Genomic DNA, 21,530 nt, shown 5'->3' on the forward strand with positions numbered 1-21,530 from the left:
TGGTAATATTTTCAAACGATCAAATGAGTTGGAATAAAGAAGAAACAACAAGCAGATATGGATAGAATGGCGGGGGAACCCTTTGCCTAGCAATGGCCGCTAGCTACTTGTGGTGAGCTAAATGAAAATGGGCATAATATCTCTTGTGATGCAGAGCCCATTGGAGGAAGACCAAACCAACTTCACCAGCAAAAATATCTCATATAGATCTTTTGCCTACTCACATAAAGTTGCTCTTTCTAATTTTAAATCTACCCAACATACTAACTTTCAAAATAAAATTGAATAAATTGTAAATACATCTATTGAGATTTGTTTAAAATGCGAATTATTCTATGTGGCTCGGGAAATTATATCTCACCTTTTGAACTTTCTAATTTTATAACAAATGGTCTCTTTTATTAGTAAATCATCAAGTCATTTAACATGTTTTAATGATATCAAAATATATTTCAAGTAATTTTATTATTACATAAGAAAGTAGTTGAGAATTCTATTTTTTTAGTTATTTTTGTTAAATTTCTGACAACAAGCAATTTATATTTTAAGTAAATCTCAAAAGTCTATCAGTAATTACCCAATAAAATTTGAGTACATTTTCATCGTCTATAACAATTTTTTAAGAATAAATTAAAAAATTTTATTTCCACACATCTTTTGGTCTCTATGTACACATTTAATGAAACAAATTTTTATTGTAATTTTACCATAAAACAAAATGACTATAATGGACATTAATACATACACTAAATATTAAAACCTAATTTTCTCTGTACACATTTTTTGAAAACAAATATTCTCAATGCACAACTTTTAAAAAAACAAAAAACTAAAACCCTGTATTATTTATCACTTTCTCCGTTGCTATACTCTATTGTCCTCCATTATTTTACCATAAAATCTTCTGATATTTCTTTATTATTCACTCTCTAGGTTTGTGAGAGTTCATACTGTGTTGTTTCTACATTTTTCCATTTGAACCCACCACTCTTGATTTTTCTGATGGATGATTCGCAAACCAATGGAAGTTCAGACTTAGATAATAAAATGACTATTTACATCCAATACAACGATGAAAATGTGAGTTTATATGCATAAGTTGTTGTTGTTGTTGTTGTTTTTTTCTTTTCTTATTTTATTTTATTTCCTGTTCACAATTCTCATTCAGAAAACTAGTTCAAATTAAATAGACAAATTTCAGAAGTATAGAACCGAATAAATAGACAAAATTTAGAAGTATAGAACCGAATAAATTCAATATTTTTGGAAGTATATAACCGAATAAGATGAATTGATTTGGAAAATTACTTCTGAATGAATTATTTTCGTCTCATTATGAACCAATGTTGAATGACAATCGAAAATGGTAAAACTATAACTTATTTTTGGCCGATTTATTCCATAATAACCATGAAATGGGTGGGAAATATGCATTCCTTACCTTCAAGAATATAGTGGAGTAGAATGTAGGTCTTCAATAGAGTCGAGCATTGCTGGAAACTTGTCGGATTGATAGAACAAGGCTGGAATAGCCGAAGTCAAGGATTTAATGTGCACAATGAAAATGATTTAGGGGTGTGAAGATGTGGTGTGTGGAAATGTGTTTTTGTGTGGTGTGTGTACAAATAATGAGTTAGGGCTATACTTGGAATATTTAGTGCGTGGAATGAGAATAATAATATATAGTCAAATTCATAAGTGTATGAACTAAGATATGATGTGCATAGAGACTAAAGGGTACATAATTTTCAGAATAAATGTTTTTGAAATTTTGAGAAGATACAATTAGCTTTAAACTTTTGATATAATTACATTTATGATAATATTATTTTTTTTATAAAAAAACTAATGAAAAATGTCTAACTATTATGTGAATTAAAATTTTAAAGAAGATCAATATAACTATGCTAAAAATGTAAAAATAATTATATTTTTTAGGGTAAATTACACTTACCTCCCCTGAAGTTTATCATAATTACAAGTATCTCCCCTGTAGTTTCAATAATTACATTTGACTCCCTTACTTTACAAAATAATACAATGATTCCCCTTTTTGTTAGAAGGATGTTGCAAAAGTAACCAAATATAATGACATCATCAAAATAAGCACCTAAATGGCCAAAAATACCCATCACATTCCTTGTAACGTAACTTCCCACTCATGCAACCATTTCTCTCCAAATTTTCAATAAATTTTATTTCTTTCCCCCCAAGCTATCTCTCTGCCCACTTTGCCTTTGTAGTCGATGACTAAATCAAATTAAAGGAACGAAGCCACGGTTGTAACGGTAATAAAATTGTAGAGACCCTAATTTTTGGTAATTACACATGAAACCCTGAGCCTTAGTTTAATAGCATTTCAGCACCTAGTTTCGTAAAAGTCTACAAAATGGCCCAATAAAGAATAATTTTCCTGTATATTATCAAAATTAAACCGAGAACACCACCTTATAATTGGAAATACCCTAAAAACTTGGTTTTTATTTATTTACCTCTTAGTTTATAAATTAATTCATACATTTTATTTTTATTTTTATTTTTGTTGTTCTTTTATTTATTATTTATTTGAATAGAATATTATTTATTTGAATATTTATTATTTATTTGAATATAATATTATTTATTTGATTATGTACATAGGTGTCACAAATAATATTTTGGTGGAAAATTGATTAAAAAACAAAATAAAAAAATACCTAGATATTTATGCTTCCTTAGTCATTAAGCTAAGACCAAGCTTATTTCCTATAAATTAGGAGCCTTGTCTCAATTCCACACACACACACACACACACATACTAGCAGCTAAGGAGAGGGTGAGAGAAGGAGAGTGTGATTAGAGGGAAGTGGAGAAGAAGAAGAAAAGAACAAGAAGAAAAGAAAAGGAAGAAAATGGTGCCTTCTAGGGTCAAGGTAAGAACACACCCTTCCATGTCTTCTCCAACTCTTTCACCCATCTCATCCTATTGTCTAGATACCCTCTTGTGTTGCATATTAATAATATATAGGGTTTTTGATGTGTATGAAAGTGTGGGTTTGATTTAGTGACTTTGCCTTACAAATTTTCCAAATTATGTACTGCTGCAACTTCTCTAATTTAAAAGAAATATCAAACCTATTTATTTTTCAAATCTGAATTTAGTGTAGGCTATTTGGTGTGTTTAGAGCTTGTGATAATTTTACTAGCCCCTAATTATGTGTTTTTAGGGCTTGGATATTTTATTTAGAAATCTGGTCCTGAGTCTCTGAAAAACAGTTCCCTTCTTTCAATTTTATAAAATTCCATAAAAATCATCTCATGTTGGTTCTTTTGTCAAAACTTAGAACTCTGAGTCCTCTTTCTAATGGAATTTATTTGGGTGAAAATCATTGGGTAGATTGAGATGAAAGCTAGTTTTCCCAAAGGGTAACAAATCTGGACAGGTTTTTGAATATAGCTTGTAGATGAATTGCTGGAGGTGCTGTGCAAATTCTGAGAATTGGAATTGAAACTAGATAGGTTAATTATTATTTCTGTGCAATTTCAGCCCCTAATTTGACCTAGAAGTATTTTTCCCAAAGCATTCTTGTTAGCCCTGCAGAACCGAACTGTGCTGGAAATGATGTTTTATTGTGTTATTTGTCTCTAAGTATTTCAAAGCATGCCTAATGTCATTTGCTTGCCTTACCATACTTCTGTATGCTTATCATGGGCTATATTTCTTCTCTTATGTTTGTCTCATGCTCTTTTATATTACCGAATGTGACTAACTTGTTCGGCAAAAGATCTAATAAACGGGAAATGATAAGGGGTTGGCAATGGGTGACGTTCACATTAGTGTTGGAATAATTTATACATATGAATGGCATGAATTATGATGGGATTAAAACCAAATGAGTTAAGTCTTGCGCAAGCGGTCTAAGCGAGCCCCTAGGTTGACACGGATGTATTCAGACTCTATGCGGTGGTTTCGGGGTGTAAGCGAGCCCTTTGGTATGATATTTGCAGGGTGTAAGCGAGCCCTAGGCATGATTTGGTATGGTATGTGCAGGGTGTAAGCGAGCCCACTTGTTTGGTTGTCCCTTTTGAGGTCCATCAATGTCACTGACCGGTAAATAACCAGGAGGTGGGCATAGGTGGTAAGGTCTGCAATGCAGCAAAAGGGGGAGTTCTGAATAGTCCGGTGTTCAATCCTTGTGATTGGGTAGAAGGATCTCTTTGGGGGATGTTAGATGTCTAGTCTAACTACTAATTCATAGACCCTTGTTGTAATATTGGTTGTTATGTTACCTATTTTGTTTTGTGTATGGTTGATTGGTTGATAAAAGATATGGGGGTGTGTGTGTTTTTACTGGACATTCCAAGCTCATGGCGTGTCATGCCAGGTGATGAAGCAGTTTACAATGGTGAAGGTTATTTCGAAGGCAAACAAGATAAAGTGTTGGAGCTGTGGTTCATTTGAAGACTTAAGACTAGTTGTTTTTTTTTTTTCCTTTTGACTTTTGGTTTGGCAATGTTTTGGTAATCCTGTAATGGAACATAAACGAATTATCTGTGATATTAACTCTGGTTATATATGTATATTAAGATGTTCTGGTTATCTATCCTACTTGTGTTGTATTATTGTGCGTATTTAACGGCTCGGAAGTTGGGGCGTTACAGAATGGTATCAGAGCTTAGGTTCAACCTTTACCCACGCGTTTCGACTTCAAACAATTTGACGATCACCTACAAAGGGAAGTGGTTTTAACTTTGAATAGGGCAACGTGTTTAACATTCGATACAATTTAAAAGTAGGAAATACTATTACTCTACGAGTCTTCTATCGATCGTCATACCCTCATTTCATATTTGTAACCGTGTTTGATGTTGTTCACTTTCAAGATTAAGTCATTACCATCTGGTCTTACTTTATATTTTTCAATTATACCATTTGCTAGATTGACAACCTTGTGCCTTGATTATGTCATCTTGTACGAGAATTTTTCTGAAAGTTACAATTTCTTCATTCGGTGATGAATCTTGGATATTCAGTTTGAAACGCGGATGGCCGACGCAGTTTCAACTTAAATATCTAACTTAGTCACCATCTCTATACCTTGACCACGTAAAAATCTTAAATCATAACCCATCCGAATTTTCGACGATCCTTGTATTAATTGATGCAATTACTATAATATTATTTCATCCCCACTTCATATTTTCCTTTTATTAATCCAGTTTTCAAAGTCTTGTAGTTATTATTTTGCCTATATGTATATATGTGAAGTTATGTTGTGTGCTTCCCTAGATTTGTTATTTACTACTTGATCTTATTGCTTTAAACACAGTAGGATAATTAAACCATAACTTTAAGATTAGTTTATTACCCTTGAGAATTGCCTCCATAATTAGACTCAAACTTATGCCTCACCTTGTACTATGAACAGAAAGAAAAAAAAAATAGTGAACCACACTTGAGCCAACGGCTACACCGAGACAAGTGATAACACACAAGCTCACGAGCAATAACGCAATAAGAATGAAGTATCATGTAATTGAAACCTTGAGAATGGACCAATACCAACAGCTGAAATCTTGAGCCGCATTGGAAACCAGATTCTTGAACAATTGGATCAATTAGGAGGGAAAATGCAAGAAAGTTTGAATGGGAGCTAGACCCTATGATCAAAGGAAGAGGACGAAGACCCGTTAGTAATTAGAGATAACATCGCACTCTATAATTCTTGGGTTCACTCTCTATCCGATTATGGCGCACCATGTTTTTTTATTATAAAAATATCATGTGTTAAATCGTTAGGTCTTACATGTGAACCTTTAAAACTACTTTAAGTATCACATCACCTTTGGGAGGAAGTGTCAATGCAAATTAGAAGTGTCAGGTTTACACTTGATTTGCGACCTTGTGGTCAGGGACATATTCGATTTTGACATAATCTTAGGTATGGAATGCCTATCTGCCCATTGAACGGTGATTGACTGCTACTAGAAGAAGATGACGACTTACATACCTGATGGGAGGTGTTTCCAATTTAAGGGGGATAGAGAGGAGGGTTTGAGCATGACAATGTGGTGGCATAATCAACTTGATGCGAGTTCTGGTTGAAGGAAGTCAAATTTTGGGACACGTAGTGTCTGAGCATGGGATTGGAGTGGACCCGGCCAAGATAAAAGTAATATTAGATTGGAAGCATCCAACCTCAGTACTTGAAGTTCATAGTTTCTTAGGATTGGCCGGTTATTACCGACGGTTTATTCAAGATTTTTTTTTTAGATTGGCAAAGCCGACGACTCGTCTAACGCAAGAAAAAGGGTAAAATATGATTGGGATGAAGCATGTGAATGATCCTTTCAAAAACTCAAGAGGAGATTGACTAGTGCCCAAAACTCATCAGTTTAGAGTGAGACGAAGGATATATAATGTATTGCGATGCATCTAAGGATGAGTTGGGCTGTGTGTTACTGCAAAATGGAAAGGTGGTGGCTTACGGCTCCACGTAACTGAAACCGCATGAAAGGAATTATTCGACACATGATCTAGAGTTGGCAGAGATGGTTTTTTTTGCTAAAGCAATGGCGTTAATATGGTGAATAGTTTGAGATTTTCATGGATCATAAGAGCTTGAAGTATTTGTTCACATAGAAGGACTTGAAGATGAGATAAAGACGGTGGATGGAATATCTTGAACATTACCATTTTACTGTATCTTATTATCCTAGCAAAGCTAATGTGGTGGCAGATGCCCTAAGTTGCAAGAACCAAGGGATTATTGTTAGTCTGGCACTCAAGGAATGGAACATGGTCGGAACACTTAATGAGTTCGGAGTACAGATGAAAGCTTACGACAATAAGGTATACCTTGGTGCTTAAATCGCTATGCCTAAATTACTGAATGAGGTAATAGAGTCATAGAAGTATGATCAGAAGGTGGCGTGCACAAAAGCACGAATAGCATCTGGCGATCCTATACTTGATTGGACGATTCACTTGGATGGAAGTTTGAGACATCAATGCAGCGTATTTGTGCCATAAGATGAGTCACTTAGAGAAAAAGTTCTGAAAAAGTTCCATCATTCGGTGTTTGCAGTGCACACAGGAGGGATGAAAGTGTACCAAGACTTAAAACACCAATACTGGTGGAACAGAATAAAGAAACTACAGAAAAGGTGAAACTTAATCGACAAAGATTGGTGGCAGCTCAAGATCGCCAGAAGAGTTATGCAGATAAAGAAGACCTCTAACTTTCATTGTCGGTGATGTTGCCTTGAAAATTTAGCCCTGCCGAGGTATCATTCGTTTTGGAAAGAAAGGAAAATTATCACCTCGATATAGCGGACCCTTCGAGATAATTTAGAAAATTGGAGAGGTTACGTACAAATTGGCTCTACCCCCGCAATTGGCTGGAGTACATGATGTTTTCCACGTATCTATGTTAAGGAAGTAATGTACCCTTCTCACATTATCAATTCGGAAGAAATCCAACTCAGCGAAGACGCTACCTTTGAGGAGGAACCAGTAGCAATTATGGATAGACAAGAAAAGAACTTGCGAGGAAAGACAATTCAACTTCTTAACATACTCTGGCGTCACCATGATATTGAAGAGTTCACCTGGGAATTTGAAGACGCGATGTGGGTAAACTATTCACAACTATTTGAGACGTGAAGTACGATTTAATTTCGAGGACGAAATTTATTTAAGGGGGATAGGTTGTAGAGACCCTAATTTTTGGTAATTACACATGAAACCCTGAGCCTTAGTTTAATAGCATTTCAGCACCTAGTTTCGTAAAAGTCTGCAAAATGGCCCAATAAAGAATAATTTTCCTGTATATTATCAAAATTAAACCGAGAACACCACCTTATAATTGGAAATACCCTAAAACTTGGTTTTTATTTATTTACCTCTTAGTTTATAAATTAATTCATAAATTTTATTTTTATTTTTATTTTTGTTGTTCTTTTATTTATTATTTATTTGAATAGAATATTATTTATTTGAATATTTATTATTTATTTGAATAGAATATTATTTATTTGATTATGTACATAGGTGTCACAAATAATATTTTGGTGGAAAATTGATTAAAAAACAAAATAAAAAAATACCTAGATATTTATGCTTCCTTAGTCATTAAGCTAAGACCAAGCTTATTTCCTATAAATTAGGAGCCTTGTCTCAATTCCACACACACACACACACACACACATACTAGCAGCTAAGGAGAGGGTGAGAGAAGGAGAGTGTGATTAGAGGGAAGTGGAGAAGAAGAAGAAAAGAACAAGAAGAAAAGAAAAGGAAGAAAATGGTGCCTTCTAGGGTCAAGGTAAGAACACACCCTTCCATGTCTTCTCCAACTCTTTCACCCATCTCATCCTATTGTCTAGATACCCTCTTGTGTTGCATATTAATAATATATAGGGTTTTTGATGTGTATGAAAGTGTGGGTTTGATTTAGTGACTTTGCCTTACAAATTTTCCAAATTATGCACTGCTGCAACTTCTCTAATTTAAAAGAAATATCAAACCTATTTATTTTTCAAATCTGAATTTAGTGTAGGCTATTTGGTGTGTTTAGAGCTTGTGATAATTTTACTAGCCCCTAATTATGTGTTTTTAGGGCTTGGATATTTTATTTAGAAATCTGGTCCTGAGTCTCTGAAAAACAGTTCCCTTCTTTCAATTTTATAAAATTCCATAAAAATAATCTCATGTTGGTTCTTTTGTCAAAACTTAGAATTCTGAGTCCTCTTTCTAATGGAATTTATTTGGGTGAAAATCATTGGGTAGATTGAGAGGAAAACTAGTTTTTCCAAAGGGTAACAAATCTGGACAGGTTTTTGAATATAGCTTGTAGATGAATTTTTGGAGGTGCTGTGCAAATTCTGAGAATTGGAATTGAAACTAGATAGGTTAATTATTATTTCTGTGCAATTTCAGCCCCTAATTTGACCTAGAAGTATTTTTCCCAAACCATTCTTGTTAGCCCTGCAGAACCGAACTGTGCTGGAAATGATGTTTTATTGTGTTATTTGTCTCTAAGTATTTCAAAGCATGCCTAATGTTATTTGCTTGCCTTACCATACTTCTGTATGCTTATCATGGGCTATATTTCTTCTCTTATGTTTGTCTCATGCTCTTTTATATTACCGAATGTGACTAACTTGTTCAGCAAAAGATCTAATAAACGAGAAATGATAAGGGGTTGGCAATGGGTGACGTTCACATTAGTGTTGGAATAATTTATACATATGAATGGCATGAGTTATGATGGGATTAAAACCAAATGAGTTAAGTCTTGCGCAAGCGGTCTAAGCGAGCCCCTAGGTTGACACGGATGTATTCAGACTCTATGCGGTGGTTTCGGGGTGTAAGCGAGCCCTTTGGTATGATATGTGCAGGGTGTAAGCGAGCCCTAGGCATGATTTGGTATGGTATGTGCAGGGTATAAGCAAGCCCACTTGTTTGGTTGTCCCTTTTGAGGTCCATCAATGTCACTGACCGGTAAATAACCAGGAGGTGGGCATAGGTGGTAAGGTCTGCAGTGCAGCAAAAGGGGGAGTTCTGAATAGTCCGGTGTTCAATCCTTGTGGTTGGGTAGAAAGATCTCTTTGGGGGATGTTAGATGTCTAGTCTAACTACTAATTCATAGACCCTTGTTGTAATATTGGTTGTTATGTTACCTATTTTGTTTTGTGTATGGTTGATTGGTTGATAAAAGATATGGGGGTGTGTGTGTTTTTACTGGGCATTCTAAGCTCACGACGTGTCATGCCAGGTGATGAAGCAGTTTACAATGGTGAAGGTTATTTCGAAGGCAAACAAGATGAAGTGCTGGAGCTGTGGTTCATTTGAAGACTTAAGACTAGTTGTTTTTTTTTTCCTTTTGACTTTTGGTTTGGCAATGTTTTGGTAATCCTGTAATGGAACATAAACGAATTATCTGTGATATTAACTTTGGTTATATATGTATATTAAGATGTTCTGGTTATCTATCCTACTTGTGTTATATTATTGTGCGTATTTAATGGCTCGGAAGTTGGGGCGTTACAAAAATAACATTTAATTTCATGCATATCTGTTGTAATATTGCACAACATTCAGTAAAACACTAAGGGTGTGTTTGGTAACGTTTACGTTTTCAGTTTATATTTACAAAAATTTTATAAACTAGTTTTTGTTTATTTTTTGTTTATTTTTAGGAAAACATAAACTACAAACGCGTTTGGTAATTGACAAAATATTTTAAAAAATTTAAAAATATAAAAAAGAGTGAGAAATAACAAATAGCGGCGGAAGACGGTGGTGGAAAGTGGTGACGATGGGTGGTGGGTAGCTGGTGGTGGTGGCGGGTGGGTGGTGGTGGTTGGTGGTGGGTGAAGGTGGCGAGTGGTAGGTGGTAGTGAGTGAGAGGTGGTGGTGGCGGGTGGTGGGTGGCGGATGGCGGGTGGTGGTGGGCGACGAGTGGTGGGTGGTAAGTGGCCGATGGTGGGTGGCGGGTAGGTGGTGGTGGGTGTGTGGGTGACGGTGGCGGGTGGTAGCGAGTGGGTGGTGGTGGTGGTGGTGGTGGCGGGTGGGTGGCGGATGGCGGGTGGTAGTGGGTGGTGGCGGGTGGGTAGTGATGGTGAGTGGGTGGAGGTGGTGGCGGCGAGTGGTGGGTGGCGGATGGCGGGTGATGGTGGGTGGCGGGTAGGTGGTTGGTGGTGAGTGGCCGATGGCAGGTGGTGGTGGATAGCGGGTAGGTGGCGGGTGGTGGTGGTGGGTGGGTGGGTGACGGTGGCGGGTGATAGTGGGTGGTGATGGTGGGTGGGTAGGTGGGTGGGTGACGGTGGCGAGTGATGGGTAGTAGTGAGTGGGTGGCGGTGGCGGTGGGTGGTGGTAACAAGTGGGTGGCGGATGGCGGGTAGGTGACGGGTGGTGGTGGTGGTGGTGGTGGGTGGGTGGGTGACGGTGGCGGGTGGTAGGTGGTAGCGAGTGGGTGGTGGTGGTGGTGGGTGGTAGGTGGTAGGTGGTGGTGGCAAGTGGGTGGTAGGTGGTGGTCGTAGGTGGGTAGCGGGTGGTAAGTGGTAGCAAGTGGGTGGTGGTGGTGGTGGTGGGTGGTGAGTGGTGGTGGCAGGTGGGTGGCAGGTGGGTAGTGGGTGATGGTGATGGTGGTGGTGGTGGTGGTGGTGGTGGCGGCAGGTGGCTGGTGGTGGTGGGTGGCAGGTGGTGGTAGGTGGTGATGGTGGTGGCAGGTGGGTGGTGAGTGGTGGTCGCAAGTAAATGGCTGGTGGTGGTGGCGGGCGGTGAATGGTAGTGGCAGGTGGTGGGTGGTGGCGGGTGGATGACAGGTGGGTGGTGGTGGTGGTGGTGGCGAGGGGTGGGTGGTAGTGGCGAGTGGGTGGCGGTGGCGGGTGGTGGCTGGTGGTAGCGGGTGGTGGCTGGTGGTAGCAGGTGGTGGTGGAGGGTGGGTGGTGGGTGGTGGTGGCGGAAGACGGTGATGAAAAATGGTGGCGGGTGGTGGCTAATGTTGGGTGATAAAAAAAAAAAACTGAAAACTCAAAATGAAAAAACATTTTTTGTGTTTTCATTTTTTGGCCAAATTTATAAACTAAGACCACTGATTTATAAATCAAAAATTTTACCAAACAGGTTTTTATTTGAGTTTTTAAAATTTTTGTAAATATAAACAGAAAACTGAAAATGTAAGTGTTACCAAACGACACCTAAATGAATGAATAATTCAACATATTTCATTAAAAAATCACCTGATTGATAATAACTTAATGTAAAAAATACCAATAAAATTTCAATAAGATTGCCATAAAAAATTCCAATAAAATTTTTGTATATATTTTTGTAATATTAAAATATATAATAAACCCTAAATAAATATCAACGGAATCTAAGCCAAAATCCCTATAATCCAAATCTAGTAAGTAATGATATTTAATAATCCAATAAATAGCAATATTTGATTAAAAATATAGGAAAACCCTAAAAATTCCAAAATCGTCAAAGTTAATTAAAAATTACCCAAACAAAAAGCCCAAACCGTCAAAATTTCTTCATTTGCAAATACAAACATACTTATGGAATATTTTTTTCCAGATGTTTTAACCTTATCATATTCACACAACACATAGGGTGTGTTTGGTGAGGCTTTTTTGAGCCAACTTATGGCTTCTGGTTTTTAAAAAGTTATTTTAGACTGTTTTGTTAAACTTATTTCAAACAACTTCTGATTTTAACAACTTATTTTAAGTCAAAAAAGCTGATTCTGTGAAGCTGCCCACCCATTGCTTCTGATTATCAGCTTCTGCTGTGGACATGTTAATTTACGGTTATACTCTTAAATTTTTTTTTTTATTTTTTTTAAAATAGAAAAAGATCCAAATAGACTATAAAATATTATTATTATTTTTTATGAGAAATGTAGACAAATAGTGAATAATAAAAAATAAAAATTAATTGAAAAAACTACTTCACAGCTTATTTAATAAACATTACTCAGTAACTTAAATCTATAATCCAACATTTATACTAAACAGATTAACAGCTTCTGATTAAAGTCATAATCTATAATCTGTTAAGTTATAATGTATAATCTGTTTTAACAGCTACATCAAACAGTACCATATTAAAGAGATTTGGGGTTTGAGGTCACTCCTGCATCTTACGAACATCAAGGACTGTTGTAGTTAAAAATGAAACAATTTTGGTGGCACATTTTGTTAGTTTTGGTTGTCTACTAATTAAACGGCAAAATTTAGATGGTTCTTTATTCACTTTATTGTTACTTGTAGTGAATAAAAAATAAATTATTATATTCTTATAATATAAAAAAATGCAAAAGTCAAATGATAACATTTTAATTCCCAACTCATGTAAATTATCAAAAGCAAAATAAAAAATGTGCCTTCAAATATTTTTCTTTTCAAAGGTTAATTATGATTTTATTTAAAATACAATTTCTATTTTTTAGTGAATCAAATATGAAAATAGACATTATGATAGAATGATCACTTCAATCTATTTCATTCGAGTGAATCAAACATAGTATAAGATGGTTGTGAAACATTTATCAATATATTACACAATGTAAAAATAAATTTAGAAAATTTAAAATCAAGTAATTAAATAATATTAGGGTTGGGTTTCTTTCAAATTGAAATATGAACTTGACCGTTATCAACTTGTCATATTAGACTTGTAGGGCTACCATGGTCTATTTTCAAAAATATACTTGTACCTGTCATTTTTTTTTTTTTGAGATAAATATGAAAAACTGAAAAGATTACAATTATTAAATAGTACTTCAAAAAAAGGAATGATTTTGGTCATTGAAATGCAACTGGTGAAACAACTTCTATACAATGATAACTAATATACATATATATATATATATATATATTATTCTTTATAAATAATGCACAAAATTCATAAATTGTGTGTAAATAAAACAATTTAAAAACCAAAAAATAATGATGAACAATCAAAGTTGTGTCGTTTAATTAATGGTCAATCAAAATTAATGAAATTGTGCCTTCTACGCGTGTGGAAGAAAAACTAATTAAAAAAAGAAATATAAAAAGAATGTGCAGGTTAAGTTTTTCATCTTTTCACAATGTGGTTGAAGGGTACTATGGTAATTTTAACAGGTAATGAGGGGGAATCTTGGTATCATTTTGGAAAGTAAGGGAGGTCGGTAGTGTAATTGTTAAAATCATAAGGAATGTATCTGCAATTATGATAAACCCTAGGAAAGGTAAGTGTAATTTACTCTTTTTTCTATAACTAGCATTACGGGCAAATATGTGACCCATTCCACTTTTACTATGACTTGTCGTTATTGCTTACTTCCTCATAAATGTGAAAGCAAAACCAATTCATAATAGGACATCTTAGTGATCTCAACACGGGCTTTGCTTTGAACCTGCGGAGGGATGCGAGGATTTCTCAGTAATTAAAAAAAAAAAAAAAAAAAAAAAACAATGGTCATCAAAGTAGGTGTGGGTTGCAACTTCTTGTGTTGAAATGGATGATAATGATACACTTATAAAAATAGAAATACTTGGAGGATAAACTAGTAAGTCTTTATTTGGGATGTAGGTTGACTTTTTGACTTTTTAATTATTTTAGCCTGAAGCTAAAAAGTTTCGTTTGAGATTGACTTTTTGGCTTTTAAGACTTTTATAAGAAAAAAAATGAAATGATTATGGTTTGGATATGATATTTTATCTTATTGGGCTAAAAAGTCTATTTTGTCTTTTGTGGCTAAAATAGCCCCAACCCAACAAACATTTATGCCAAATGAACCCTAAATCAGAAATGTTGCACCAATGTGATATTTTGTTTTCAAAATTTGTTTTTTCATAACAATAGAAAATAAAATAAAAATTAATATATAAAAATTGTTTATCAAACTATTTTGGGAAAAAAAAAATTCTGAAAAAAATGCCATTTAACTTCTCATTATGTTTGTTGACAAAAACTAGAAAAATGAATATGATAGTTTTGCCAACCACAAAAATCAACCTAATCCCAATGTTTGAAATCTTGAATTTATAGAAGGAAAATATTAGATATGAAAAGAAAATAAAGTGAAAGATGCTAATTCTTCTTCTTTAGGTCAAGAAAATGAGACGGAAATGAATTGGTATATGTTGAAAAAAATCATTTTATTTGGTTATCCATAAAAATAAAAATAAAAATTGAATACACAAATAATTTTATTAATTATTATTTTCTAGAAAAATTCAAGATTCAAACACAAAAATTATTAAATATTTTGACAACGTAGGCAGTTGTTGCTGATCATAGAGCTTACAACAACAAGGGCTTAACAAAGGCACGCTTCACTTTGGGCCTTATCATACATTAGGGCCCAAATTTAAATTGATTATGGGGAGAAGCTCAATCTTGGAGTGATTCTATTTCAAACCCAAACAATAACTCAGTACGCACAATTAAAAATTAAAAATTTTAATACCTATTATATCATAATATAAATTTATTAATAATGATAACATATGTTAAATTTTAAAATAAAATATTATTTTTTTCATGGTACACGCTAAACACTTATATGTATTCTTCATATTCAAATCTCTTTATTTTCTTTCCCAAGTTTCAACTATTATTTTTTTTTTCTTCTTCCTTACTTTAAAACTTCAATCCACTCCACCAAAACTCACAATTATCATCAATTTCTTATTGTGTTGTTCTTTGCAAATAGAAGAAAGTTTGAATAAAATCAAACAATGAATGGGAATAATAATCAAAATTGTTTCTTGAAGAAAAAAAATCAAAGGGAAGATAAGTATTCACTTAAATATCAAAATTTAATTCTTGATTTCTATGATTTTTTTTAACTTAAAAACGGATATTCAGCCTGTTTTACGTTAATTCTGTTCAGACTTTTAGATCTAAACAAATTCACTTTGTTCAACACTAATTTGTTCAAATCTGAAAGTCCAAACAAATATTCATCATGTTTTCCTTTTCCTTCTTCAACGTGAACCCAATGTGCTTCTTCAATAATGAAAAGAGATGTGCCTGGTGCCTGAGATTGGCTGAGAAGAGAAGAGGGAGAATTTTTTTTTGAATTGATTTTGTATTAAGGTTATTATTTAGGTATACCACAAAATTAAAATTTTATATTATTCAAAGGTAATTTGTGAAAAAATGTAGAGTGCATTGAAAATAAATTATATATTTAACTAATTTAATAGAGAATACTTGAAAAATTATGTGTACTAATTAATTTTTTGTGTGGAAATAGAATCCCCCTTCTTCAATCTTGCTTCATCATCCGTTGGGCCTAAACATTTGAATGCAAACCCTATTTGCACAAATCATATAGTAATGAAAAAGGCCCACCAAATATGAACCCTAGAATTTGGCCAATATTTTACTGTGATTTCCCAAGAGGATGGCAGTTTTAAGGGATATTTACACTTTTCACCCCTATAATTTGATCTAAATTTCACTTTGGTCCCTATATTTTTAATTTGGTCTTTCCATTAAAATTGAAGGTTTAAATATATAATTTTGGAACGCTCATAAATTTTTTGAAGTATATACGTAAACAAAACTAATAAAAATTTAGATAAAAAGACCAAATTGAAACTGAACTTAAAGTGTAAGGACTAAATTATTTAAATTGAAATAATAAGAGCTAAAGTGAAATCAAACTATAGGTAGGGGTGACAAGTGTAATTAACCCTCCAAATATGAAAGAATTCATATTATATACAACACAGGATATGAACCAAATTCATAGGGAATAGAACGCAAATTATGGTACTAAATAAAACCTATACAGAGATTTTCTAAGATCGACTCAAACTGTTTATTTTCCAATGGTTGTCGAGTGACGATAATTGGACATATATTTTGTTACCAGTAGTGTTAGGAACACACATGAAACTCACTGAATGGGCAATTATGTGAATTTCGTCTGTGCACCTAGATTTATTCTTTCATTATACCCATGAAAGCAGCAATTAGTTATTAATAAATGTAAGGTTGAAATCACAAACTTGTTATACAAAGACTACACGAGTGGCATACTGTCATGAAAAGCATACTGTCCTACAAATGAGGTGAATAGTGATCATACTACCATGTACAATATTAGGAAATACATCATCAAGGAGCAACAGATGTGTGATGATTTGATGAGACCAGGGTGACCTTTTAACTTCAATGTCATCTTGGTCATGTACACTACCACCCAAAACTTGCATTAGATACAATGAAAGAATAAATAAAAAAAATTATCCAAAAATGTGGAACAAACAATTAATGTATGACCCAATTATCTATTCATAAGACTCTTTGCTTTGTCAATATGAGAATACTACCAAATGGTGCTGAGCTAAAGATCGGGAATATGGATTACGCTGGGTGCAGCTTTGTCTTCCTTTTTTGATCCTTTTTTTCGCTTCCTCTCAGACTGGGGCTCTTTTGCTTTCAGATCATCACGGAAGGACCTCAATGGGGTAGCTAGATGTTCATTCCTATGAGCTGAAACCAAATTGAAGCAGTCTTAAGCCTACTGAAGACTGAAAATTGAACATGTATTACAAGAAATGAGAGTTTGATGTACTTTAAAATGATGGGGGGAAAAAATAGTAAGAGTGCATTTATCAATTGTAAGGAGAGATATCAGTTGCCTTAATTCTCAACTACACAACGTCTAGTCACAGTGCTCTGGGCTCCCATAATTAATTACAATAACAACAAGAAACACAAAAAAACAAATGTTGCCATATCAGGCAGTGTTTGCTCTAGGCATATTGACAAGCAATGAACAATCAGCTATAAAATTGATCGTAAGTATGATATATGTTGCTACACATTAAAAACAACTGTATGCAGATAATGAAATGAGATATGAGATAGTAAGATTAAGAGAAGACAAGAATTTTCTCTTGTTCTAGTGGTAGTGATTATTCATACGAGTTTAGCATTGAGTAAACTTACCAGAAAGTATGACATCTTCCATATTTACAGATTTACGACCCGCATGCTGTGCAAATAACTCAAGGTCCTTTGCCAACTGTTCTGCTTTTCAACAAATTTTCCCTTTTGTTAGTTTCAGCCGTGCATTTTCACAATGGAGGTCAAGACCATAGCAACTTAATCCTACACGGTAAGCATGGTTTTGATATCCTTGTTTTCAACCTTAAAAGAATACTATCAATGTGATATAATAAAGGACATAAAATATGATATAACTGGTGGAGAATAAAAGGTATCCAGCAATTAAAGCCTCTGGTCATTAATTCTCACCACCCTATGCCATTTGAACCCAACTTGCTGCATTCATTTATATACAGATAAGGCAATAACCATAAAGGAGATTAAATAAGGACTAGGTCAATAATCTTACCAATTCAAGTTAGCTGATATGAAAGCATTTGAGTTTGTAAATTATTTCACAGTTGAGGCACACTTGTAGACATCAGCAAACCTCCAAAGACATCGCTTGATCAAATTCTGACAATTTCAGTCAATTTACTAGCCGTAAACAAAATAAGTCTTCAAATCCCAAAACGGCTAATACATTTTTTACATAAACTAAAACCTTAAAAATAAGACACGTCCATTTGTTGCACTCAAGAAGTAACAGGATGACAGAGCTATTAGGATCACCATTTGCTTTAATCCAACAAATTCAATTTCAACTCCACTGTACATTTAGCGGTTATCCAAAGGTGAAACATTTGACCAATCCCTAAAACATGACAGGATGGTCTTTTTTGGATGCTTAACATATATAACTACAAAAGAGAAATATAATTATTGTGGATGCAGTAATAAATTAACTATATGAGAAGAACATGCCTCAATATGAGGCTAAATATACTAAAATATCCTTGTATCCTTATAAGGTTGTATTCATGGATTCTGCTCCTATTAGAAAAAGAATTTGTAAGGTGTATGCCTGAATGGAGGTCAGTGCAAAATCTGAAGCAACAGCATTGAGCCTCTCACCTATAGCACATGGCACTCAAAAGGAACACTCTTCAGCTTTTGAGCTTCTCACCTAAAATTTGAGATGTCAAATTGATGTATGAAAATGTTTGAGACCCCTAAAAACTCTCACAATTCTACCCACAATGATATGTCAGGATGGATGTGAACTTTTGATTTGTTACACACCCAATGATTGAGGGTCCCATTCCCTTGCCACATCATTGTGGATGAATTTGTGGGTCCCTAGCATCACTAATTGATGTATTACTTGACACCAAACCTCCTCCACAAAGGGGGAAAAAGGTAGTCTCTCTATTGCATTTTACATTTACACATCCACTATCAACGACGAGGACAGGCAACCAACCAACTTACCCTCCTACAGAAATGGTCTATGTTGGATAGCTCGATATACATTGTTAGGAACATTTCCTAACAGCTTAAGCTTTTGGAATAATTGGTGGTGTAACATAGTATCAAAGCTCAGGTTGAGGGAGATTTTGGTTTAAGTCTCTCCATTTACATTTGGTCCATGTTTGCATTATTTCTCTCTCTCTCTCTCTCTTCTCTCTCTCTCTCTCTCTCTCGCATTCTCTCTACATATGGATGTTGCATCTCCCCACATGCAAGATGGGGTAGCAGATGAGGAAGGATGTCAAATAGTTTGGTATACATTGTTAGGGATAATTGTTGCCTTAACAATCTCTATGTAGGCAATTGCATTTGAAATTTTCTTATCACAATTCACCATTCCTCTCGTTAGTCGAATCATCTTGTTCATCTTCCAACACTAGGTGTGGTTCCTATTAGTCTAATTTCTAAGAGTTGCGGTGAGGGCTTTTCATAATTCTTAGCAATATAACTATTAGCGAAGCCCTCATTGCAAGGGTTAATTACACCAAGACTCCCTCAACCATTAGTGAATATTAATTCCTTTCCCCCTGATCTATAAACCCGCACAATTTGACTCTCCCAACTAAAAAAATGTATCATTTTCACCCCTCCACACCACCTCCAAAAGTGCTGTATTTGTACGATTTTCATAGTTGAGGGGATCAACCCTAAAAAAAATATAAAGAAAATTTGTATAAATTTGTTTACTTTGATTGAAATTCATGAAAATAAAGCCAATAGAGATATAATTCATTCAATGTACCATTCATAGCCCTAAGAATTATGTGTTTAATCAATTTTAATCTCCCAATTTTGCAATCAGATACACACACACACACACACACACACACATATATATATATATATATATGTAGAGAGAGAAAGGGAGAGAGAGAAGTAGATCTACCAGCATATTTGAAGGCTAAATCAGAGATACAGGCCATCATAGGTGGAGAAATTTCCATGTTGTTTCGCTTTGCTGCTCCAAAAACATGTAAAAGAGAAGGCGATTAACAAATGAAAAAACGAAAGTGGAAAAATGAGAAAGATTATATAGAAAAACCTTCGGATTCGGAGATGGAGATAGTGCAGAGTCGGAATCGATCCCTGAGGACATCAGTGGCTGAGTCGTCTTCTTCTCTCTCCACATCGCTTCCCATTCCTCCCTCTCCTTCCATCATCACCACCACCACCACACTCCTCTCTTTACCTTCACCAATTCGCAACACTCAAATTCAATCTCTCTCTCTCTCTCTCTCTCTCTCTCTCTCTCTCTCTCTTTCTCTCTCTCACACACACAAACGCGCGCGCGAAAATGGTGAAAACGCGCGGGAAAGTAGAACTAATCGGCCGATTTTTGCGAGGGAGTATTTGGGAGGGTCTTCTCTCTCTCTCAACTTTTGAAAACAGTTCGGACAAGCCTGGCCCAACTACATGAAGTTAAGGGGCTTCAAATTCCAAACATTATCATACTAGATCCCCTTCATCCATTTTAGAGATAATTACTAGTAGTAGCTTTTATTCACTTTAGGCTTGTTTTGAAGAATAGGTTAAAAATTAACTTTTTATTTTTTTTGAAAAAATATATAAAAAAATAGAGAGGTGATATGATTCAAAAAAATTAAAAAGCCAAAAAACTGGCTTTATTTACAAGTTCTGAGTGATTTTTATTTTTATGAAATTATTTAGAAATATATATATATATATATATATAAAATAATTAAATTTGCTGCCATGCTTGAGTGTAGCTTTAGTCTGGTGTTTAGTTCATGAATTTAAATAGAAATTAAAAAAAAATGAAAATGTAGATGAAATGTGAATGAAATATAATTATATTTTATAAATTTCTCGCACACTTTCTTTTTTCTTTTCTAAATTTCTATCAAAATTCATAAATCAAATACAGTCTATCAGCACAGCTAGGTACTAGGGTTGTTCATGAGTCGGTTTGGTTCGGTTTGATACTAAATTTGAAATCAACTCAATCATGATCGGTTCTAAGTTTTTGGATCCAGAACCAAACCAATAATGCGTTAGAACCAATCCAACTTAACCCAATGTAACTCGGATTGGAACCACGGCTCCTTTATATTAAAAATAAGCAAATCATTCAATAATAAATAATTAAAATAAACAAGTTTTTAACATTTAAACAAAACACAAACAAATAATAAAATATTGTTTAATAAAAGCCAATACAAATTAAATTTAACTCAAACTTAAATATAATCAATACAAATTAAATCTATTAATATAATTAATATAAATTAAATCAACTGCGAAATTTGACTCAAACTTTTTGTAATATAGCAATAAGGTGAAGACATATTTATATATAAATAAAATAAAATAAATTAAAAAAATACATATATATAAATAGGTTTGGTTCTCTGGTTGGTTCGGTTTAGGTGTTGTCTAAACCAAAAACTAACACAATCCTATTGGTTTGATGATTTGAAGACCTAAAACTAAACTAATGTACTCAAAAATCAACTCAACCCAATACAAAAAGGTTAATTTAGTTTTGATTCTTCAGTTTACTGGCTAATTTGAACACCCCTGCTACATACTTTAGAAACACATCTACTATTATTTTATTTTAAAAATGTGAAGAGCCTGACATATTTTCTACTTTTCTTAAATTCAATTTTACCCTCTCAAATCTACTTTATTTTCTAAAAGTCGTGAACAA

The 21,530-nt window shown here is 34.3% G+C and overlaps 1 protein-coding gene and 2 long non-coding RNA genes across 5 annotated transcripts; 2 read left to right on the forward strand and 1 right to left on the reverse strand.

Moving 5' to 3' along the window:
• Positions 1-2,773: 2,773 nt before the first annotated feature.
• Positions 2,774-4,583, forward strand: LOC114317403 (uncharacterized). The gene is made up of 2 exons (XR_014356721.1): positions 2,774-2,912; positions 4,365-4,583. It is a non-coding gene; the product is annotated as an uncharacterized LOC114317403 (long non-coding RNA).
• Positions 4,584-8,169: 3,586 nt separating this feature from the next.
• On the forward strand, positions 8,170-9,975 carry LOC114259113 (uncharacterized). The gene is made up of 2 exons (XR_014356388.1): positions 8,170-8,306; positions 9,759-9,975. It is a non-coding gene; the product is annotated as an uncharacterized LOC114259113 (long non-coding RNA).
• A 6,509-nt stretch (positions 9,976-16,484) lies between these two features.
• On the reverse strand, positions 16,485-20,336 carry LOC145813381 (Histone superfamily protein). Of its 3 annotated transcripts, none has more exons than XM_082908703.1 (4): positions 19,902-20,336; positions 19,746-19,817; positions 17,450-17,530; positions 16,485-16,990 (listed from the first exon to the last, which is right to left on the reverse strand). In XM_082908703.1, the coding sequence occupies exons 1-4, from the start codon at positions 20,017-20,019 to the stop codon at positions 16,842-16,844; spliced, it is 420 nt and encodes a 139-aa protein (XP_082764829.1). In that variant the 5' UTR covers positions 20,020-20,336; the 3' UTR covers positions 16,485-16,841. The 3 variants fall into 3 exon arrangements, with proteins under 3 accessions (XP_082764829.1, XP_082764828.1, XP_082764830.1); XM_082908702.1 differs by having other exon boundaries at positions 17,450-17,533; positions 19,902-20,285; XM_082908704.1 differs by lacking the exon at positions 17,450-17,530 and having other exon boundaries at positions 19,902-20,289.
• Positions 20,337-21,530: the final 1,194 nt, after the last annotated feature.

Source organism: Camellia sinensis, chromosome 15, assembly GCF_055761805.1.
Source record: "Camellia sinensis isolate YWXY chromosome 15, ASM5576180v1, whole genome shotgun sequence".
NCBI lineage: Eukaryota > Viridiplantae > Streptophyta > Magnoliopsida > Ericales > Theaceae > Camellia > Camellia sinensis.

Coding starts and splice junctions, on each gene's coding strand:
- LOC145813381 (XM_082908702.1), bottom strand. CDS start 20,019: ATGATGGAAGGAGAGGGAGGAATGGGAAGCGATGTGGAGAGAGAAGAA. Junction 19,818..19,901: donor CTCCATCTCCGAATCCGAAG/GTTTTTCTATAT, acceptor TTTTTGGAGCAG/CAAAGCGAAACAACATGGAA. Junction 16,991..17,449: donor GGAAGATGTCATACTTTCTG/GTAAGTTTACTC, acceptor ATTTGGTTTCAG/CTCATAGGAATGAACATCTA.